The sequence below is a fragment of the Molossus molossus genome, unplaced genomic scaffold (assembly GCF_014108415.1).
Source record: "Molossus molossus isolate mMolMol1 unplaced genomic scaffold, mMolMol1.p scaffold_m16_p_19, whole genome shotgun sequence".
NCBI lineage: Eukaryota > Metazoa > Chordata > Mammalia > Chiroptera > Molossidae > Molossus > Molossus molossus.
The window spans coordinates 12,745,921-12,769,350 of NW_023425354.1; the positions used below are offsets into that span (position 1 = coordinate 12,745,921).

Below are 23,430 nucleotides of genomic sequence, written 5' to 3' on the forward strand. Positions count from 1 at the left end.
TCTTGCACTAGTGCTAAAATTGTCTCCTTTCCCTCATTTGAATGCAAACATGTCAGATGAAAGGAATTTGTTGAAATGTTTGCAGTGTATATCTATTTTTAAAGGTTCTCAAACCATTCTTGAATCCTTCATTTTTTCACTGAGAACCAGAGCCTCATGGGACATATATAATGATATAAAACACAGACCTTGTCACCCCATGCAGAGGCTCGGTCAGCCGTCTACCTGTCATCCCCTCCCCCGCCCAGGCAGGGCTCCTGCCGGGTGCAGCCTCTTCCCTCTTGGCCCTGCAGCCTCCTCTGGTCTGGCTCCTGCCTGCCATGGCAACGGCAGCAAGCCAGGCTGGCACAAGGAGTGTGGAAGTAAGGAAGTGGGCTGGCTAGGATGTGCCAGGTGCTGGAGTACAGGCATCAGTGTGGTCTCCCTTGTGCAGATGAGGCCAGAGAACAGAGGTGGAGAAACTTCCAGTGAAACTTAAGCCCCCGTGACTGGGCTCCCTCCATGTGCTTTTCCCTCCTGTTCCCTGCCTCAGCTCCTGGAAGGTAGGGCACTGGACCACGTGTCACTGAGGGAATGTCCCAGTGGCTGGGGCATGGGCCAGAAGCCTACTAAGCCTGTATCCATACCCTCTCATTTAAAAACAAACAAGCAAAACCTTCCACTTTATGAGAAGTAAAATTCTGGTGCCTTTAATACGACAATTTTCAAAGACAATACATACTACTAATATTTATTGGAAACCTGACTAGAATTTTCCAAAGAAATGATTAAGAATGAATACATACAGCAACCAGATAATTTGAGTCAATTGATTCTCAAGTTAAATTAAGCTGGAGGTATAGAAGACATATTTTCTTTATTGATATTATTTTTATATTGAATTTAAAACCTATTAATATCATGCCTTTTGCCCTGATTCTTCTTCTATTGGGAATGATTCATGACTAAATGTCTTTATGAAAGCAGACATGCCCTTTATTTCCGGTAACAGTACCTTTGCAGAGCAAGCTAATTAATGCTTTCTAACTGCTTAATGTAAGCAAGAAATAAAGCAGTTTTGTGAGTTGCTGCGAAGAAGATAATCACAGTTGGTCTGCATGTCACTTAATTAAACCTGGTCATTCATGGAAAATAATTACCTTCAGTTATGATAAAAAGAATTTGTTGAAAACAAATTGGAAATTATTCTGCCTTCAGTGAAGAATTATATACCATTAGTGCTTCTTGAGGTTAGGCAAAGCTTTTAGCCGAGATTGTGGTCAAATGGGGGATGGGTTATTTACTGTAATTGCTTGAAAATGCTGTCGTGTATGAACAATAGTTTTAGATTAATTTCCTGCTTCCTTTAAATGTTGTCATTCATCTTATGAAGATCTCTAAAAGTTTATTAACATTTAAACACCCACTTGAAGGATCGTATTTTGATTGGAAGTCCATGAGGTATTATTATGGCACTCTGAGCCTGGAAAATGCCCGTCTGCCCTGTCCTACCTGCTGAGTCATAGAATGTTGGTGGTGGATTAGGTCCCAAGGTGACTGGTCCCTGTTTGCATTTTAGATTTCTGCTGGTGGGCCATCCCAATGAAATGGCCTCTTAGATATATGATTTCATTGACATCAGTAGCTTTTCCAAGGAATAGGTTTTTAAACTAAGGTACAAAGTGATTACCAAGCTTTATCTAGATAATCCTGGGGCTGGAATATTAATTCTTTTGTTTCCATTACTAGGCAATTTCCAAAAAGAAAAGAGTTCTAAAAGTTTTTGTCACTGTCCTTATCATACCAAGCTGAGACTGAACCATTTTCTGTGTCCCTTCCTTTCCACCCCCACAATTGTAGATACTTTTAAGAAAGACAGTGGTTCTCACGTATGTCTTTAAAGAACAGCCCAGCTTGCAGTGAAGTGTCTTGTCTGCACCTCTCTTCTGCCTCTTACCTTCCTGGGAATCAGCACACCTTGTCCTGGCTTTGCCTTGAGTCAAGCCATCCTCTTACTAAACATGAGAAGAACCCGGAGGATGGACCCTTCCCTCGAAAACATGTACTGAGCTCACTGTGACCATTTTAATGATATTGAAATGCCGGCAACTTGCCAGGTGCTTGAACCATTTCCAGAAGCTTTTCTTTTCACGGTTTCCTCTTGCATGCCTTGGTAGTACAGGCGAGATATAGAAAGATAAAAAATTTTATATATATGTACATATGTGTGTATATATATATATACACACACACACACACACATACACACACACTTTCAATGTGATACCTGTTTAGATACTTTCAAATATAAATTTTTATACTGTCATTTATAGTCATGTTTTTCTAGGGGGAAAAAAAAACCTTCTGTTTTTTCACCATTTCTCCAGGACTCTGGATCGATTTGGAAATGTCCTACAATGGGTCCTTTCTGATGACTCTTGAAACCAAAATGAATTTGACCAAACTAGGTAAAGAGCCTCTTGTTGAAGCCCTGAAGGTTGGAGAAATTGGCAAAGAAGGGTAAGGGGCTATATGAATTTATTAATCACCCAACCCTGGAGAACCACCCTCTCCGTCCAGCCTTTGAGAACAGATTTGATGTGTAGTAGTCCCGGATGTTGAGTGAGCTTCCATGTGAGTGCTTCTGGACCACAGAGAGTTTCAGGGAATGGTTCCCCCGTTTCATCCTCTGCACACTGTGAGTCCTCACCCCTATTCAGCACCTTTTGGCCTCAGTGCTGCAGTATTGACTTTCCAGAAAGCATTGACTGCGACAGCAGGGCAGGCTTGTCTGCGCAGTAAAATGCTCTGTGAAGAAAACCATCATTCAGAAACGTACAGCTCCTCCAACTTACAGCCACAAACAGCCACGGTGGGCAAGGCCAAAGCCCTTAGGGGGTCTGTCTGCTTTAATCACAAATATTTATAACTAGTGATTGATTTTACAGCCAAGAGGGTGCTCCTAAAGTGTTCTGTGATGCATTTTCCCTAAATAATACAGTATTGACTTGTTGGGTAAATGCCTCTCTTTGTAGAAGATACTGTATCTGCTGCCCAGGGTTTGTATGATTTAGTAAATATTCCAAATTTGTAAACTAATTAATAAAGTTTGATTTTTTCCCTTAAATGCTTAGAATGGATAAGCTGGAAATTTTACATTCCCACACACCTTTAAAATGACTGACTACAAATTTAAATTATATAATCGTTTTTACAAAACTAAAAATGCTGATTAGAGTCTGTCTCTCACATCTTTAGCCCCTCTGCATAGAATTAACAGTGCAATGACTGGAACATTTCACAGGGAGCCACCTTCTCAGAGTCTAAATATAAGACACAGGCTCTTAAATTTTTACTTAGTTATGATACTGACCTGATACTTCTATTTATATTGTGCTAATAGCAGATGAAGGAGCTAGGTTATATATTTGAGAATGTTCTTTTACTTAGATTATTCTGATTTATCCAGGTTTCTTAATGAAATGTAACTATTTTAATAATTGGAGAATTTCACCTGCTGTATGCAATCTAACCTGCATTTGTGCTATTTCCCTTTCATTTTTCTATTTGTTAAAATGTGTTTGGATTCGGCAATCTGTGGATTGTATTTTCTGGTGAGTGGTATTTATCAAGCCTCTGTGTAGCATTTCATACCCTGTCAGTGCTGAGTCTTGTTTGGTCCCATGTGATACCACTAGGAAGTTTATCCTTTCATCATGTTCTTGGACATAAAGGCTCAGTTTGTAGACCGAGAGGATTGAGATCAGGAGTATTTTAGAGGCTTTCCTGGCAGGGAAAGTCATACAGACCTCCTAGATTTGAATTGCTGGTAGATCTAGTCCTGTGTTCAGATTCAACTTCTGTCCCTGCATGCCCCCCACCCATTGCCATGCACACCTGAGCATCATCAATCCAGTGTCATGACCAGAGTTGCAGAACCAGCTGCCTAGACAAGGAAGCACATCAGGCAGGACCAGTCTTGAACATGAGGTCTCTCTAAACGGAAGTAGGACACAACAAACACCCGTCAGCAGCGTTTGTACAAGGAGCCCTTTCTGGAAACAGCCTGTGCCTGGCATAAGGGCTGCTGGACTCCATTGGAAGGGGGGTGGGGTCTTGGACAGAAAGTGGGGCCCCAACACGGCTGGGTCTTTGAGATCCTTGCCATCTTAGGTGTTTCACGTTAACTATTATTTATCCAGTGCTCTTGGCACAATTTCAAGTTCATAAACTCTGGCTGATCAGAAAATAGACATGTTTCTGAACAAGCAGTATTCTCTAGACTGTGGAAAAAAAATCCTCTGCTTTTGCAATGTGATAGTATTATATTTAGTTTGTAATATATATCTAAAGTACCACTTTTTTCCCCCAGTAGAGTCTGGTATGAAATGTTTTGCTCCTTCCTGTTAAATTTTATATTGACATGTAATTGGCTGTCACTTAATTTTAAAAGCAAGGAATACTACAATTCAAAAGCACTTCACTTGGGAGAAAAGTCCTGGGCAGATGAACCCTTAAACCCTTTTTTCGTGAAGGACCTTTTGGGAATCTTGAGAGCTCTGGATCCTTTCCCCAGAAAATGCCCACATGTGTACCATTTGGCTCAGGTTTCTGGGAGCATTGAGAGCCTCTGAAAGCACATCCATAGCTAAGAACCTAATCCCAGGAGTGATTCTGGAATCCACTTCTTCACTTCCTCAGTCCTGGGTGTATGGAATCACCGAGGCTACGTGCTGGAGGAGACACAGTCAGTATGCACTTAGCTGTTATTAACATGTGATCTTTGTACTGACATTCCCTTGATGTTAAACTCTCCAAAGAGCAGGATGTCTGAGGAGTTGGCCAGCCGCAGCCCTTTCCCTCCAGGCGCTCCCTGTAGCCCGTGGCTGCCAGTCCAGGGCCTCACTGTCAGGCAAGGCTTGTTCCTGGGCTGTCCTGCTTTGGCAGGATCTCTGTTGTGTCTCCTGCCTTTTTCATCCCCCTTCAAGTGCACAAATGATTGTGCCCTTGGGATGTCTGAGGAGATGCTGCTCAACCTGTGAGAAGTCCTACTCACTGGTAGAAGTTGGTTCATATTTTCCTGTTATTACCCTGAGGGTGATGGTGAGAAATTGAAGTATATGTTGCTTTATTCTAGTGAAGTCCTTTTCCCTTTGAAATGTTTATGCACTTTATATTTGCAGATGTTTTCCTTTAGTCTTTTTACTTTCCAAATTATCTTCTTTTGACATATACAGTTAACATAACTGGGAGGCAATAATGTACTCAGTAGAATTCAGGTAGTGAGCTCAACAGTCAGCTTTAGGAATTGCCTGAAGAGGCCAGAGTAAGTTGGTCAGGGAGAAGTTCTGTGTGTTGGCTGCTCTTCAGTGCAGGTGGCCTCGGAGTGGGCGTTTCTTGTAAGGCACTTGGCCTGTTCCTGCTCTGCCATTGCAGCCCAGGCCCAGGGTGCAAGTCCACATAGGGAGGCCCCCTCTGTTCTCCATGCTGGGTCATAGTCCTCAGTGTACCCTGCACACTACCACAACTCTACCCTGAGACACTGTGTTAGGTCTGATTCTGTGGATGTTCACAGTGGCGATGTATGGGGCGGATTTCTCTTAACTAAAAGAAAATGAATACACTGGATGAGTGTGGCCCCACAAAGCAGTCACCTCACTGGGCTGTTTAATCTTATTATGCATCCTTCACTTAGAACATTTTGGAGCTGCTTTTTTAGAATTGCCTCTGGTCTCTGACATTCTTTTAACCATCCCGAGGGACAGAAAATCATCCTGCTCTGTAGATGAAGTGGATCTTTGAGAAACTGCTAGAAGTCGTTCAGAGCCAATGACAGTGATGAGACCAAGAAATAAAATGTGTGGTCTGAGACATAGTATCAGTGATAAAATAATTACCTTTTCTTGGATGTTTGGCTCCGAACACGTTTCCCAAAAGATTTTTAGCAGGGGCAGCAAAACTGCAACAGCCTTTTAAGGTGACTCTTTGAAAGGATATCACACTCATCTAGAATTCTAAGGTGTGTTTTGAAAAATTAGGCTTTATTAGATCTAGCACATCTTATATATATCAGGATGTGTGCAGTGTGTCTTTCTCTGAAGTTCATGCTGACATCATAGATTGAGAACATAAAATGCATGTTCAGTTATAAAACTATCAGCCAGTGAGTTACACATTGAATTAGGAAGTATTGGGTGCCATGTGACATAGCTTCCCCTGCAGAGTAGAAGTAACATTTGGTAAAAATCAGAATTTTGTGTCATCTGATCTGCTTTAACCGATAATAGCATTGTCTAAATTATAAACTCTCAGCCACAAAATGTCCTGTTCTCTGCCCTGTGGAGGATTAATTCAGGAACCTGAGAGCTCACTGCAGTGCTCGGCCTTCGGCATCTGCTGCCCTGGGTCTGGAGGCTGCCAGATGACAAATGCCGGTGAGGACAGGAGGGGCAGTGGCTCAGCAGCTTCCCCTGGGGCCCCAGATCTTGAGGCAGCCTTTCGTCTAGTGGATGGGGAGCAGGGCAGTGCCTTACCTGGCAGCACTGGGTGAGCGCCAGGGAGCCCAGTCATAACTGGTAGAGAAGGACACATTTCTGAGATGGTTGTGTTATCCTTGGGGATTTGTGTCCCCAACTTTCCTCAAGACCCTATTTAGGCTTTCTTGGAAATCGTGTTTTGCTCTGTACATGAGAAATAAAAGAAGCTCTAGTAAGGGCTGTCTAACCATGGAAAGTTCTTTGTGACCAGCGTTTCTGGGACGGGCTAAGCCTCTGATGGAAGAGGAAGAACAAGTCAGTTAGGTGCTGTTGCTGTTTCCCTGGCCAGAGACAAGAGGCTTTTGTGTCTGCAGAGGGAGTTTCCCTTTAACACTACACTCAAGCCTGTTGGCTGAAGGGCTGGCTCTAATGTTTCAGAGCTGGGGTTAAGGAGGATCCGGGTGTCCTGCCAGGGAGGACACTGGCAGGGTCCTCTTACAGCCAGGCTCCTGTTTCAGGGCGGAGATTTCAGTCCCGCAGCCCAGTGCTGGGGCCTCTGCTGAGCCTTCAAGTGTGTGTGCTCTGCCCTTGGGTGCCCTTGGCTGCTGTTGACTAGGAGACGACTGCACCCTAGGCTTCTTCTGGTGGCCCAAGGGCAACATCAGAGGAAAACCCCGAAGGATTGTACCTGCAGGGAGATAGGACCCAAGTTCTACTGCCTTGCCGTGTCCTGGTAATTTATTCCTTGTCAAAAATACAAGGTCCAGTCTCTGCTTAGTGACCATTTGGTTGCTTAATAGCTTTCAGAGACTACTCTGTCCCTTGTTCATTTTGTCCCAGTTAAGTCTCTGAGCCTCAAGAGTAGGGCCATGCCCTTCTGCCTCCCTTCTGAAGCGAAGCTGTCATCCAGGGAGGGAGCTGCCCTTTGTGGAGCTGAAGCTCAGCCAAGAAGCCCCTGGTGACCCTGAGTGGGGAACCATGATCACTCACTGCTGCTTGGTGATCTGACAACTCTTTTGCCTCTAGAAACTGAATATCCAACCCGGAAAGATTAATGAAGGACATTGCTCTTCAATGAAGCCTTTTATTATTTTGTTTTTTCAATGGTGTTGAAATTTGTACTTCTTTGGGACAGTTCCTGGGTTCTCGTGTCAGTTGCTTCCTCAAGTCCTTTGAGATTTGTGCCCTGTGGCTATTTGGCTGTTGGCTTTTTCTGTGGCCTTCAGGAGCTGGGCCAGGTATGGGATAAGAAAGGGTGTTGAGTCTAAACAATTTGGAGGTGACAAAGCCAGAGAGCAGCTTAGTTTTTGAATTCAGCCAGGCAGGGGACTTGTTTGAACATTCCTGTCATTGGTGAGGAGTGGTCATGTCTTCATAAGCTGTCACCTCACCCTTGCAGCCATCGTTCTTTCCATCCACCCCCCCTCCACTTGGCTATTGTTGCACTGTTGATGAACTCACTGCATTTTGTGTTGACTGCACCAAACTCCCACCACCTGTCCTGATGCATGTACAGACATGAACTCTTCACACCCAAGTCCTCTGTGTCCTCTCATGGGACTTGGCACTGAAGCGTCTCCCGGGTAACCAGTCCAATCCCAGGACTGTTGGATTGGGCCTCTTCTTTTTGGGGTGGGTTGGGGAGAATGATGTATAGTAGTGGTGGCAGTGGAGTGTCTGTTCTCTTTCTAAGCAGAACCTGGGTGATGGGCAGGCTGCGGTGGTGACTCTGTCCTGTTCAGTTGCAGGCCCAGAGCGTACTGTCTGGCCGACAGTGATGAGGAGTCGTCAAGTGCTGGCTCCTCCGAAGAAGATGATGCACCAGAGCCTAGTGCGGGAGACAAACCACTTCTCCCAGGAGCCGAAGGGTGAGTAGATCTAGTTTCCGGGGTTTCCAGCAGTCAGGGCAGCAAGTTGGGAATGAGCTTTTATTCCCTTCTTCCTCTGTGTTTTTCCCTTCTCCTTCACATTGAGTGAATGGTTTTTGCATTAATAACCCATAGTCAGTGGCTTGTCTAAATTGTAGGCCCTAAAACAAAAAACCCCATATAGCTTTCTTTAGTTAAGAAGGTCCCAGCCCTGGCTGGTTTATCTCGGCCGTTAGAGCATTGGCCTTCGGACCAAAGGGTCTCAGGTTTGAATCCTCGTCAAGGGCACGTACCGGGGTTGCAGGTTCTATCCCCGGCCCAGGTCAGGGTCTTGCAGAAGGCAACCAATCAACATGTCTCTCTCACATCGATGTTTCTTTCTCTCTCTCTCTCTCTCTCTCTCTCTCCCTCCACCTCCCTCTTTCCCTCTTCCTCCCTCCCCTCCTTCCATGCTATCTAAAAATTAATGGGAAAATATCCTTGGGTAAGGATTAACAAAAAAATAAATTTAAAAAAGGGGCCCCAAACAAAATGGCTTTCTTGGGCCATTGGAGTAAATAATAGAACTGAAGGGCGGGTGTTTATCACAAGGAGCACAAATTATATAACATCGCCCCCTGGTGCCCAGTGGAGAGCATTACTCCCCCTTCCCTTGGGTTCATTTCCAGGGCTCTCTGCCTGTTACTTGGACTGTGGAATGATCAAAGTGCTTAAATAGCCTCTCTGTACCGATCTTTTAGTTATTTAAAGATTATAAAGAAGCCAGAAGCATCTGTAAGAAAGTATCAGTCTATTCACTTTTGAAATCCTACAGAAGGTGAAAAGAGAACCGTTGTTTGAGGAGTTGGTTCTAAAGTTTGTGTGCATTATTTAAAATCTACCTGCTTGAGTCTGGCTGGTGTGGCTCAGTAGTTGGGCGTTGACCTATGCACCAAGAGGTCACTGGTTCGATTCCAGATCAGAACACATTGCCTGGGTTGAGGGCTTGATCCCCAGTAGGGGGCCAGCAGGAGGCAGCCAATCAATGTTGATGCTTCTCTCATCGATGTTTCTGTTTCTCTCCCTCTCCCTTCCTCTCTCTAAGAAAAATTAATAAAACATTAAAAAATAAAACATAAGTAAATAAATCCTACCCACTTGACCTTAGGAATGCTTGCTTATCTCTACACACATGGACATACTACTCCTGACCTCTGGAACTGTCATGGACTGTGAAAAGCAACTACCCTCTCTTAGGGCAGTCTGATGGCAGATTGACTGGATACAAAAGTTTGCTTTCTTGGCCTGCTAGCACGTCAGCTTGATGCAGCATTTTCCTTCAGAAGTTCCTAAGCCCTTTAAAAAGTAGTTGTTCAAAGTTGGTATGATAGCACCCAAAATGTGGTCAGTAAAAAATTATATTTTGTGTCCCTATTGATGAAGTATGATTCTTAGTGCCATCTAGAGATGATGAGATTCCTCTAAGAAGACACTGGATTTATAGTCAGTATTTGCATGTTATAAACATGAGATGCCTTCTCAGTTTGCCCTATGAGAATTTTATGTGACCCTCCATTGTCATGACTCAGCTCCGTGTGATCTTTCCACCTTGTCTAAAGTAGTAGTTTTCAATTGGGGATTATTTTGCACCCAGAGGACATTTAACAATGTCTGATGACCTTTTTTTATTTTTATTTTTTAAATTTTTTTCTTTAGAGAGAGAGAAACATCGATGTGAAAGGGACACATCGAGTGGCTGCCACCCTCACGACCACCCAGGGCTGGGGACAAACTGCAACCAAGGTACATGCCCTTAGCGGGAACCGAACCCGGGTCTCTCTGGACCACAGGCCAACGCTCTGACCACTGAACAAAACCGGCCAGGGCGACCTTTTTTTTAAAAAATCCTCACCCAAGGATATTTTTCCATTGATTTTTCAGATGGGGGAGTGTGGGGGGAGAAACATTGATGTGAGAGAGACATAGCAACTGGCTGCCTCCTGCACGACCCCGACCAGGGCTGGGGATCAAACTGCAACCAAGGCACATGCCCTTGACCAGAATTGAACCTGCGACTCTTTGGTCTGTGGGCTGACACTCTACCGCTGAGCCAAACCAGCCAGGGCCTGACGGACATTTTTTTATTGTCATGACTGAGGAGAATGTGCTAATGATACAGTAGAGAACAGCAGTGCTGCTAAACATTTACAGTGTACAGGACAATCCCCACAGTAAATAATTACCCAGTCCAGAATGTCAGCGGTGCTGCAGCTGAGAAACTCTGGTCTCAGTTAAAGTGAACAAAGCCCAGCCAGTGTGGCTCAGTGGTTGAGCATTGACCCATGCACCAAAAGGTTGCAGGTTCGATTCCTGGTCAGGGCACATGCCCAGATTGTGGGCCTGATCCCCAGTGGGGGGCATGTAAGAGGTGGCCAATCGATGTTCTCTCTCATTGCTGTTTCTATCTCTTTCTCCCTCTCCCTCTCCTTTCCTCTCTTTCTAAAATCAATAAAGAAAAAAAATTTATTTAAAAAATAAAAAAATAAAGTGAACAAAGAACCACAAAGTTTTCATTTGTGGAGGAGCGAAGTTTATATTAACACCCATTTGTGTTCTTCATTGAAAGGTATGTTGGAGGTCATCGAACAAGTAAGATTATGAGGTTTGTTGATAAAATTACCAAGTCAAAATATTTCCAAAAAGCAACAGAGACAGAGTTCATTAAGAAGAAGATAGAAGAAGTCTCCAATACACCCCTGCTGCTCACTGTAGAAGTACAGGAATGTAGAGGAACCTTGACGGTCAACATTCCACCTCCCCCAACTGACCGAATATGGTATGTAAAGGGGCCCTCCAGGACAGCTGTGATTTCCCTTGTTGCATGACCATAAAAATCCCAGCCTGCTTATCCTTGACATTATGGAAAGTACCTGTTCTCGGGCAGAAGCACTTTCAGATGTTTTTTATGGAACCTACTTTCTTCTGTGAATGGTTAATTCACATTTAAAGATTCATCTTCACATGTTAGTAAGAGTTAAAGTCATTAAGTGAAGTTGATGGGATGAGCTGCTTCTATTCTTGATCTTTGTCCTCTCTAGAGCCAACTCTTTCCACCAGTAAGAACAGCTGCCATTTGTAGAGCTCTCCTCTGCCTGGCCAGGGGTGTAGCTGCTTCACCGGGTCAGTCCTCACAGCATCCTGTGGAGATAGGTGCCATTGTTACCCCCACTTTACCGACGGGGATCACACATTCAGCAGAGTCCCAGGCGGTTAGGGAAGACTTCCCTGGGTTGGGCCTACATGTTTAGGAGGCAGGAGCATGTGCACTTGGGAACTGTGGTAGGCAGTCTATCCAAGGAGTTGTAACTGAATGAACCAGTGGTTCTCAGCCCACCTGTATATCACAGTTAACATGGGGACTTGTTAAAGACAAAGCTGTTCCCAGACTAGCACCCTGGCCAGGATTGAGAATCACTGAAATAAATTATTCATGGGTCCTACAGAGGAAAACTATCTGTGAATCTCAGTTTAAAATTGACATTCCACATCCTATAAAATGCACATAAGTGTATACAAGAATGTATGAGACCTTGTGGTGTACCATAAACTACACTGGTATGAAAAATACAGCTCTGTTCTATCATGAAGTGAAACCAGCATGCTAGTAGTACATGTCCTTCATGTTCAGAAGGGTTCGTAGGGAAGATCTGCAGAGGCTTTTTGAATTGACTAATCATTTAATGATGTTATTGGTGTTTCCCAGTAAAAATGCAAAAATAACATTTTAAGATTCTTTTTTTTTAATGTAATATTTTCATTGGAACAAAATGGAAAAAAGGCCTATAATCTTACCATCCAAAAATGACCAGTTAATACCCTTCTGTACAGTCTACCACACCTAATTTTAAAATGTTTTAAAATACTAAGAGTTGGTAACATTTATTTCCTTTCTAAGCTTTATCAGTTATAGATGCCACTGCTCAATGGGAGATAAAATTGAAGGCCTCTAGGATATTGCTACCCAGTGAATGCTCAAATGTTGAACCATTTGTTAATGGTCTACAAAGAGAAGTCTAGATTTTGAGGATGTTTAGAAATATTTCTAGCAATTTCACATTTTTATTGTATTTTGAAAACATTGGTCCATGACAGATTGAAGTTTTTAGATAGTTGATAGCACACAGTCTCATCTGGATCCATTCCCAACAGCTCTGTGCGCCAGTCGGCTCCATCGAGAAGCCATAGTAAGCGTGGTGTGGAGGGTGGAATGAAAATGCAGGTTATAGAACATTCTCTGTTTACACGCGCCTATTAGGAGTGTGGGGAAGAGGACCACTTCTCTCAGCCGTCCCATCTTGGGAAAGGTGCAGAGAGAGGCACTTTCACTTTCAGCTTTTACACTTGTATATTTGGGTTTTATAATATGTATATACTACTATTATAAAAATAGAAACAAAAAGGTTGTTGCCATTTTAGGAAAAATGAAGCCCAGGTCACTGACTTTTCCTTGGGGGCTTCCTGGCTTTCCCAGTTTGTCAAAACTGTTCTCAGATCATCACAGCCCTACACATGGGGCAGGGACACAGAGAGTTCACAGTTCATACTTGCTGTGCTGAATGATTTTTAGAGGGGATTATCACAATAAGAACGTTTAAGTAGTGATGAAGTCCTGTGTAAATGAGGAATGTGTGTTGGTATTTGTTGCTTTCTTTCTTTGCTCTTAAATGTGGTTATTACTCGTCTGTTTTTAAAAGGTATGGTTTCCGGAAGCCACCGTATGTAGAGCTGAAAGCTCGGCCAAAACTTGGAGAGAGAGAAGTGACTTTAGTTCATGTGACAGACTGGATAGAGAAGAAACTGGAGCAAGAGTTTCAGGTACACCTGCAGTGTCATCTCCTATTTCACACCGAGGCTAAAGGCTCTGGGTGGAGAACAGAGGCTCTGAACTCCATGTGGGTCAGGATCCTCCTCTGAGGAGCCTCATCCCAGGGAAGTACACATAAGATCAAACAGGTGTAAAGTCTCAGGCAGCTTCAAAGACTGAAACTCACCCACAGCACCCTGTTAAGTAGTCTTCAAAACGGAAACCCAAAAGGTGGGGGCCAAAGAGCACAGTCTTATACTAGTAGGCTTGGCAAAGGTTAAGCCCTCTGCTTGCTCAGGCCATCTTTGGATTTGTGGGCCCTGGAATTGACCAGCTAATAGCACTCATGGTCAGTGAAGTTGCTCCTGCCCTGTGTGATACACACCTTGCTCAGTTTGTTCAGTTCTCATGAAAACCCTCCCACGTACAGCTACCCCCGACCTGGGATTCTAAAGATGCACCAGGCCAGTCCCTCCCCTGTGATCTTCTAGGGTAGACTGATTCCTAAGCCAGAGCTCATTCTCCGAGCCTGTCTGCTGCACTCTGCCACCAAGGGTTAATAGCAGTGTAGCCCAGGCCCTGAGACGAGCTATTTTTATCAAATTGTAATCAGATATTTGAGGCAGTTATTTTTCAAGGTTTTATGGATTTGCAATTTACTTTGTATTGAAATTCACCTTTAGAAGACCCAGATATTTTTGCAGTGGTATGTTTTGAGATACAGCCTTGAAAACTATATTTTTATTATTTAAAAGCTATAGATTAAATATAACTGAAAACCAGTTTCTGGAAAGCTTATTTATTATCACCAAATAGAAAAGTGTTTTGAACCTAGCTATGGGAAACACCTAGTGCCTTCAGTTAAAAAACTTTTTATCTCCTAGACTGTATGTTAGTAATTTGAGCAGATCTTCTTTTTTTTTTTTTTTTTTAGGGGTATTGGGGTACAAGGAGCAAAAGAAGGGACAAGGGGGCAGAGGTTGGTGCCTGGTATTTTTGAGGCAAATTGGGAAGTTGAAGGGTAACTGCTACATTCTCCCAGAACCACCTGTTTTTGTTTTCACTTATGCTTTTGGAAGAGCGCTACTCAAGATTGAATGCATTGCCAAAACTCATTTATGTAAGACTAGTTCATAAAGAGGCAAAACACCATTACTATCAATCACTGATTATCCTTTGGGTCTTCATTATAATAGGATTTTTTGGTCTGGTTCTGTTTCTTTTTGTTTTTTAAGTGTACATTTTGTTGCTAGATTTAAATGGATAAATTCGTTTAGAATGTCTTCTGGACCTAGTAATTCAGAAATGTTATGAGCAGCTTAGGCCAATTTTCTTAATATCAAGTCCATTTGCCAATTTATGAATAATTTTATTATATGTACATGAAATCTGCCTTCAGGGCTGGCGTTTGGGTTCATGTTCACACACTGACATGATTGTTCAACTGTTTCTAAATAGGGCAGTTTAGAACATATAGGGAGTTCTTTCATCTTTATTTTGAAAATCTGTCTATAGCCTACAGTATCAGAATAGTGAGGATGGCATCCTTTGAAAACAAAGCCTCTTTCCACATGGCTGTTCTTTCTTCCTACAGAAAGTTTTTGTCATGCCAAATATGGATGATATTTATATCCCTATAATGCACTCAGCCATGGACCCCCGCTCCACTTCCTGCCTCCTGAAAGACCCCCTTGTGGAGGCTGCTGACCAGCTGTGATGGGTGAAGACCTGACGTTGCCAGTATTGAGATCTAGCTCCAGGTGCGGGGTTTTCGGCTGCCGTCTGTGCTGTAGCACAAGCCTTTCCTCTTGCCACAGCTTCTGCCCTCTGCCTGCCAGTGCCCATTCCACTGTGAGGTGTCATTCCACGTGTCCAGCAACCAGTGTCTGGATTGCCTACTGCAAAGCTTCGACTCAGAAGAGATTGGAAGAATCATGGTGGATCCAGAGGTTACCTGACTCACACCATGGCTCTTTTTTTGTCTACCAGTTTTTGTGGCAGCAAAAGAGCACATTAAGAGCAAAGCTACAGCTGGAAGGCTTCCTTCCCCTTGCCTCAACTCCAAAGCTTTTCCTCAGGCAGCCAGAGCACAAATGGAACATTTTCTCACCCCTAGTTTGTATGTGATGCAGCCCTCCACATCCTGAGAATGTCAGTGTGGTAACATGTGGAGGGTGGGGAATGGAATTTTGTAAACTGTTTCATTGGTGATAAAGAGGTATGCATAGCAACTTACTTTCCTTCATATTAAACTGTGTGTCTTGGAAGCAAGTAGCCATAGTACATACATGGATACATGATCAAACCATCCCAAGCCTTTACCAATGAGATACAATCATACAATCACCTGGTTCTAATTCCAAATGGTTTCCTAACATGAGCATATGTGAAAATGTCAAACTCCACACCATGACCTGATCAGTCTTCTCTAGTGTGCTCCAGGAAACTTTAATTGGTTCTGGATGTTCTGTGGGCAGTTTTTCTGATGGCCCAAACTGAACAGCTATCATCACAAGAGTCAAGACCAAAAGTCTACTCAACTGCAGACACTACATTTATCTCAGAATTAATGTGACATTTCTTCAACGTTGCCAACTTTGATTTGTGCATTTGTGTCAGAACGTTTCGTTTACAAGTGTGGAGGCCCTGTCTAATTGTATAATTTGCTTTGAGAAGTACATTTAAAATGATTTGTTTAAAGCTGCGTTCAACATCAAAATTACCTTGCGTAACTTTTGATAATTTACATGTGTACTAAGCTAATAGTGATTTTTTAAAACAGCACCTTGCCTGAACATGACTTTGAAGAAATTAATATATTAAAAAATATTTGAACCCTTATTTGATTAATGGCACCATTAAACCATTTGACTTAAATTTGACCATTCCCGTTGGTGTGCTGTTCTAATTTCTCATTGTGTAAGCTAGTTTGCCAGTCAGTCCGCATGTCTTGTTCACTGGTCTTTATAATTTGTGCAATAACTAAAGGCGAAGGACTAGATGCACTGTGTAGAGATTACACGACTGTACCCTATTGCACTTAAGTAGTAATGTGGGGATTTACAATCGCTTGCCTTGTTTCACAGAATAAATGTCAAATACTAGATAAAAGCATCTCAGTTATTTCTACTAAATCCGGTTTAAATAGGGACAGAGTAAACAGTGGGTACAGGGCACTTGGGCCCTCAGCTGCCAATAGCAACTTCAGTTTCCTGGGTGATCATAAGACCAGAATTTTTTTTCTGTCCTCACCCGAGGGCATTTTTCCATTTTTTTTGTCCAGATAAAGAGGGAGAGAAACATCAACGTGAAAGGGACACATCAAGTGGCTGCCACCCACACAACACAACACAACCAGGGCTGGGGACAAACTGCAACCGAGGTACATGCCCTTAGTGGGAACCAAACCCGGTCTCTCTAGACCCCAGGTCAATGCTCTAAAGGCTGAGCCAAACCGGCCAGGGCTAGACCAGCATTCTTAAGGATCCCAGGTAGTCCCTCACACCTGACAGGAGCTAGGTGCTATTCTTCTCACCCACCTTTGATCTGAGGGGGTCAATCCTGAACTGTATTGCCTAGTAGTTCTGTTCCATGGGCCCCCTTCCAGTTGCCAAAGCAGCTTACACTGTACTTGTGCTTCCCTGTACACATTAAATCTAAGCCCAGGTGAGGCTGTGTATCGCCTGGAATCTGGACTGCCAAGGTTTGAGTGCAATTATTTGTGTGCCCAGTAATACATAAAATCTACCATCTCACGTAGGCAGTTTAGGCTAACCCACACATGCATTTGCCCAACGCTTGGCCACGGTATCCAAATAAGCAGTTGGCCCTAACGGGTCCTTTTTTTTGTAAAAAGGTCGCAGCTACACCTTAGCCACGTCTCCCTTCTCAACAACCATCCACACCGCGGTCATGAAGATACGTCTCTCACTTATCACCAAGGAAAAAGAGCCAATACAGGAAATGTGCGGGGCACTAGGTAGCAGAGCCTACAGGATCCCCGCCCTCTCCGTAGGGCATTTCAACCTTTGCTAAGGGCTGGGTCGGTCATAACCCCCGAAAGCCCGTCCCCGGCGGCGCGGTGCCTGTCGCCAGCGGTTAAAAGGGCCACCGGCGGGGAGCCGTCGGCCCCAGTTATGCGCTTGCACGTGCTCTGGCGCTGCAGCCTGACCCCCGGCGCCACGCGCAGGCGCAGCGGGGGCTCAAAGGCAGCGCGTCACAAGAAAACACCGACACCAGCGCTAGGATCAAACCATTTTATTGAATGCCTTCTGGGGAGGGTCGACGCGCTGGGAGGACAGTGAGATCCGACGTCCTCGGCCCAGCCGGAATCTGCAATGAGAGCGGTGAGTAAGCGGGTGTCCCTGCGTTGGCCCGTTTCCTCCTCGCCGCCCCGCGACGGCCAGGCTCAGACTACAATTCGCATCACCCTTGTCAGCAGTCTAACACGTGCTTTGATTGATATGTCATCACCGCTGGCCACCCGTCTCCACCCAGCTCCAGAGTCCCGAACACCCGGTGCAAACGCGCCATAGCCCGCGCCATAGACCACCTCACCTCCCCATCTTCACAGCTGCCAAAAGGCGGAGGACTGCTCACGGGTTCTACTTAAAGGAGCCGACAGGAGGTGGTTGGGCGGGCCTTACCATTATTAACCAATAGCAAGCCAAACTTCCGGCCACGTGCCTGGAAAGTGGCCTAATGATTGGTCATGCTCGCTGAGTCCTCCAGAATATAGAGGGGTTACAAGCCAACCATGGAGATGGGAGGCTAGGAGAGACCGAGAGTAATGCTGTGTCTAAAGTTCTTCTGGTCTTCTTTCCGCATCTCGGTCACGGCCTTCTAATTAGCACATCTCTCTACCATCCTCAAAAGAAAACTTTACGAACAACAGAACGCAAGTAATGTCTAATTTGTTTGAGATATTCTGTGTCAGGAGCTCGGTTAGGAGCTGAGGATCCAAGGGTGACAAACGTTACCTCCGAATTCACAGTAACCTTCCTGTAGAAAGAGCTTGTGTGTGAGAGAACTGTGTGCAACCAGATCCTGACAGTGTGATGAATTCGCTCTGTGACCTTGATCCCTTAACGTGTCTGAGCCTCAATTTCTGAAAAACTGTGTCCAGAAAAAGTTGTGATGATTAAGTGAATTAATCTCCATCTCCTGGCGCATTCTGAGTGTTAAAGAAATATTTGTTTTTAAAGGACTGGTGTGATGTTGAAAACTTATGTGATTGCAATACTTTAATAAATGCTAAAATAGCAGCCTACTGTGGAAGCCCAAGGGAGAGAAGGGCTAACGCTGGGAAAGCTAAAAGTGATTCCAAGTATTGAGCTCATACTGAGGCAGGCGCACTATTCACCAGTGGATTATAGGACTACTGTATGACCTTACCTTCTAAGAGCTTGATTTACTGGGAAAAAGAACAGTAAACAGTCACAATTTCTGGTTATCTTCATTTCAATCATATGTTTTCCTTAGGATTTTTGTAATGATGAAAACATCTCAACCTATGACTTTGTAGTTGAATGGGGCTCTTATTTTTATTATCACATAGTCTTTAGTTAAACTTAAAAATTTCTTTTTGATTCAAAGCAATAATTATTTTGGCAAGTGTTTTATAACTTATGTGCAATTATTTTTACTGCAATTTAAACTTTTGTTATTAACTTCAACATTTATTACGTTGTGGCACAGTGTCTACATTGGGAAATGTATTAAAAATTTTTGTGGCCTAGAATATCTATTTTTATATGTTCTACAGATTTTTGAAATGAAGATGTTTTCATTATCATGTACAAATATTGACATGAAATATTTATCAACTCAGCTTTAGTTGTGTTGTAATTATATTGTCCATATCTCTATTTTTTACTTGATTGTGAGCGTATGCACTCTCACTGATTGATAGTGAGGTGTTAAGATTATGCTTCAAATACCAAACACTTGAAAATGCAAAGCATCAACTTTGCTCCATTACTATTTGGGAACAAAATAGTACAACCATTTTGGAAAAGAAATTGGACAGTTTCTTTTAAACACACACTTACATATATAAATGACTAAGCTGTCCCTAGGTTTTTATCCAAGAGAAATGAAATTTTATGTTCACACAAAATCCTGTACACAAATGTTTATAACATTATTCATAATCCTTTCACTCCACAATGAACAACGCAAAAGTCCTTTACTGGGCAAATGTTAAGGATGGTAAGCGATTGTGGTGTATCCATACAATTGAGTGCTACTCGGCAATAAAATAGAATGAACTGTTGATGCATGCAACACTTGGAAGAATCTCAGAGGCATTATGCTTCGTGAAAGGAGCCAGACTTAAAAGATGGTATAATTCCATTTCTATAACATTCTAAAGAAGACAAGCTATAAGGATGGAGAATAGATAAAAAGAGTTCCCAGGAATGTGGGAGGGGATGTAATCTGACTACAAAGGGCAGCAGGAGGGCATTTTGAAGGGTGATAGAACTGTTCTGTATATTGATTGTGGTGGTGGTAGTGACACAACTTTATGCATTTGTCAAAACTGTTCACCCAAAATATTTTATTTTACTGTGTGAAATTTAAAATTAAAAAAATAAAAATAAAATTATGCCTCAGACATTTTCCTTGATTATTTCTATTATTATTTGCTTTGTACATTTTGAGGCTACTATGTTTATCTCATAGTTTGTGACTGATAATATTTCTGTCGTGGATTACATATATTTATGTATGAAATAACACACTAAACTATTATGTTTTTTGCTTTGAGTCCTAATTTATCTTACATTAGATAACTTTTTTATGTGTCTTTTTTTGTCTGTGTTTGTCTGATATAACTTTGCCCATCCCTTTATTTTTAACCTATGTTATTTTGTTTAATATGTCTTTTGTGTTAGGTATATGGTTGGATTATAGTGTTTAGCCCAATGTGATGTTTGCCTTTTAAAAATTCACTTAAAATTTTTATTATGGCCCTGGCCAGTGTGGTTTAGTTGGTTGGAGCATGGAGCATTGTCCCATGCACTGGAAGGTCACCGATTGGACTCCTGGTCAGGGCACATGCCTGGGTTGCAGGTTTGGTCCCCAGTTGGGCGCATGCAGGAGGCAGCTAGCTGATCCAGGTGGCCCTTCTCTCTCTCTCTCTCCAACTCCCTCCCTCCCTTCCTCCCTCTCTAAAAGTCAATAAAATTATTTTTAATTATGAAATATCTCTGTATACAAGAGTACATATAAAGTATATGTGTGGTTTGAAGATAATAATTGAATATTTCTATACTTACCACTTAGTTTAAGAAAAATGACATCATCAGTAACTTTGAAGGTAACTTTTTATCCCTTCTGATTCTATCCTCAGAGAAAACTACTATCCTGAGTTTTGAGTTTGTTTTGTTTTGTTTTACTTTTCAGTTTTTCTTCATATATTTGTTTTTTTTTTTTTTTTTCCTTTATTGATTTTAGAAAGAGAGGAAGTGAGAGGGAGAGAGAGATAGAAACATCGATGAGAGAGAACATCAGTTGGCCGCCTCCTGCATGCCCCACACTGGGGATTGGGCCCATAAGCTGGGCATGTGTCCTGACCGGGAATTGAACCGGCATGAGTCGACACTCAACCACTGTCTGAGTGAACTGTTGATGCATGCAACACTTAAACCTCTTGATGCATGAGTTGACACTCAACCACTGAGCCACACCGGCCGGACTTTTCATATATTTATATATTATTTAGTCTTGCTTGATTTTGAGCCTTATAGAAATAGAATATACTGTATAAATTTTTCTGTGACTTGCTCTTTTTATTGCTTAATATTGGTGACATTCATGTTATTGCATGTAATGCAACCAATAATTATAGTAATGCAACCAGATTCACTGCTGTGTGGCATTTCAGTACACAAATATTCTGCATTTTACACATTCTCTTTATATTAGATGTTTAAAATAGCCTCCAGTTTTTACTATTACAAGCTATTACAAAGCTGCTTCAAATATTCTTGTGTGTACACAAGTTCCTTTGGGGTATGTACATAGAAGCACAATTGCTGTGTGGTAGGGTAGGCACATTTCCAACTTTCTAGGTAGTAAGACATTATTTTCCAAAATGGATGCTTTAATTTGCACTCTTACATTTTCCTACACCCTCACCAATTCTTGTTATTGTCAGACTTTATATGTTTGCCATTATGGCGAGTATAACATGGTATTATAATCAGCCATAGGCCAGGTGTAGTCATATACATTTGTCGATTTGGTGCTCTTGGAAATGCTGAGCCAGCGTTTTAGTCAGGGTTTCTTGATTTAAGTTATGGAAACCCAATTCAAACTAGCTGGGGTAAATAAGGAAAGGTTTAGTTAAACAGGAGGAGAGTGGGGCAGCCTGATCTCGAGCCAACTAGAATCAGAACTCAAGCTTAGCTGGGGCTCCCAGACTCATCCATGCTCCTCTCTGTCTTCTTTCTTTTGAATTGGCTTGCTTTCTTTGCAGGATAGAGGCAGCTTCTGGGCCTCACACCTTCTGGCTTTGCCGCTAGAAAGGGAACGCGTCTCTTTTCATGGTTCTAGCAGGAGTCTGATTGGGTACATGCCTACCCATGGGTCAAATGAAGGTGGCCAGATGTGTAGTTACATTGGCTATCTATTGCATAACAAACCACTTTGTAACTCAGTGATTTAAAACAACTGCCATTTTATTATCTCTTGAAGAATGAACTAAGTTAACTGGACTCAGCTGGGAGGTTCTTGTGCTCCACCTGTCAGCCGAGATCACCCATCCTAGGGGTTGGCTGGGCCATTCAAGATGACTCAACTAAATGTCTGGCAGCTGGGACCTCAGCTGGAGCTGTTGATGAGAGCAACTCTGTTCTCCTCCATATGTCCTGTATATGGATGGTTTGGGCTTCTCCACACGTGGCAGCTGGTTTCCAAGAGGGAGCATCCAAGAGCTAGTATTCTAGAAGGAAGGAAATGGAAGCTGCCAGGCCCCTTAAACCTGTGCTGGGAGGTCCCCGGATATTACTTCTGGCCAAAACCAGTCACAGGCCCAGTCCATATTGAAAGGGAGGGGAAATAAGCTCTACCTTTTGAGGGGTAGAGCAGCTTGTGCATAGAGGGAGAGAAAGTATTGTTTGGGGCCATCATTGGGGCTACCACAATAGAGTAATATGATTGGGCCAGCCTGGGGAGGTGCCCTCTAGGGGACAGGTAGCTTGGTCGACACCACTTAGTGTATCTGCTGCTCTTGCAGAGCTGGTCCCAGTTCCTGATTGCTTGCTCCCTCTGTGGTCCCAGCAATGGGAACAGCCCCTTGAATGTGGTACATGTCTGATGAACTATTGTTGGACGACTCCTCCTCAGTCTTGTTTGTGAAACTGCACCAGTCAAATGCTTGCCATTCTGCCTTGGCAAGCTTTGTGTCTATCCTGTCCCCTCTTCCTCTTGCTTATCAGCGGTTTTCAACCTGTGGGTCGTGACCCCCTTTGGGGGTCGAACAACCCTTTCACAGGGGTCGCCTAAGACATAACAGTAGCAAAATTACAGTTATGAAGTAGCAACGAAAATAATTTTATAGTTGGGGGTCACCACAACGTGAAGAACTGTATTAAAGGGTCGCAGCATTAGGATGGTTGAGAACCACCAGAGTCTAGATGAACCGTCTCCTAACAGACTCTCAAATGCCTGCCTTTCCCCCTAACTCCCCCCTCCCCGAAACACAACTTCAGTCCTGTCTCACTGTGCTGCCTACTAGAAAAAGCCCAGCTTTACTTAGGTGCTCCCGCCCCCACTGGCCCATCCTGCCTGCCCTCCTAGCCCCATCTCCCACTGCTTCTTCCTGTAGAAACCAAGCCCACGCTCAGTGATGAGTCTGCTTGGGCTCCCATGAAGCACACGGAGCTTTCCTTTCTCCAAGCCTCTGCTCAGGTCCTCCTCTCCCCGTAGGATATCCTTTTCCCTGCCAGATCTGACAAAGGGCCAGGCACAGACACCACTTTTTCCATGAAGCCTTCTCTGCTCTCTCCTTCCCACCCCCTTCCTTCCACCAGACCCACCTCTGCCTTGAACACCATAATTCTATTTCTAAGTTTATTCCTGCCTCCTCATACTTTCTCAGTCAGCCTTGTATTCAATTATTGCTGTGCGTGTCCTGTCATCTTTACCAACTTGCATACTCTTGTGATGTTCCCTCGCGGTACCACTTCTTTGTGCTCAGAAGCCCTTAGTGATGTTTGTCAAAAGGAAAGAATGGCCCTGCCGCTGTGGCTCAGTTGGT

At 43.3% G+C, this 23,430-nt stretch overlaps 1 protein-coding gene and 2 non-coding genes across 6 annotated transcripts in view; 1 reads left to right on the plus strand and 2 right to left on the minus strand.

Moving 5' to 3' along the window:
• TEX2 (testis expressed 2) overlaps positions 1-16,364 on the plus strand; it is a 97,511-nt gene extending 81,147 nt beyond the window's left edge. For 2 of the 4 annotated variants that reach the window (XM_036267953.1, XM_036267954.1), the window contains exons 8-12: positions 2,367-2,499; positions 8,198-8,323; positions 10,929-11,138; positions 13,057-13,177; positions 14,761-16,364. In XM_036267953.1, the coding sequence (XP_036123846.1) occupies positions 2,367-2,499; positions 8,198-8,323; positions 10,929-11,138; positions 13,057-13,177; positions 14,761-14,883 (713 nt within the window). In that variant the 3' untranslated portion in view covers positions 14,884-16,364. Of the gene's footprint in view, positions 1-2,366; positions 2,500-8,197; positions 8,324-10,928; positions 11,139-13,056; positions 13,178-14,760 lie in introns of those variants that run through there. The other 2 variants (XM_036267956.1, XM_036267957.1) reach the window with 2 other exon arrangements.
• An 885-nt stretch (positions 16,365-17,249) lies between these two features.
• On the minus strand, positions 17,250-17,381 carry LOC118635165. The gene has a single exon (XR_004960498.1). It is a non-coding gene; the product is annotated as a small nucleolar RNA SNORA76 (small nucleolar RNA).
• Positions 17,382-17,572: 191 nt separating this feature from the next.
• LOC118635140 lies at positions 17,573-17,642 on the minus strand. Its single transcript, XR_004960478.1, has one exon. It is a non-coding gene; the product is annotated as a small nucleolar RNA SNORD104 (small nucleolar RNA).
• Between the last annotated feature and the right edge of the window lie 5,788 nt (positions 17,643-23,430).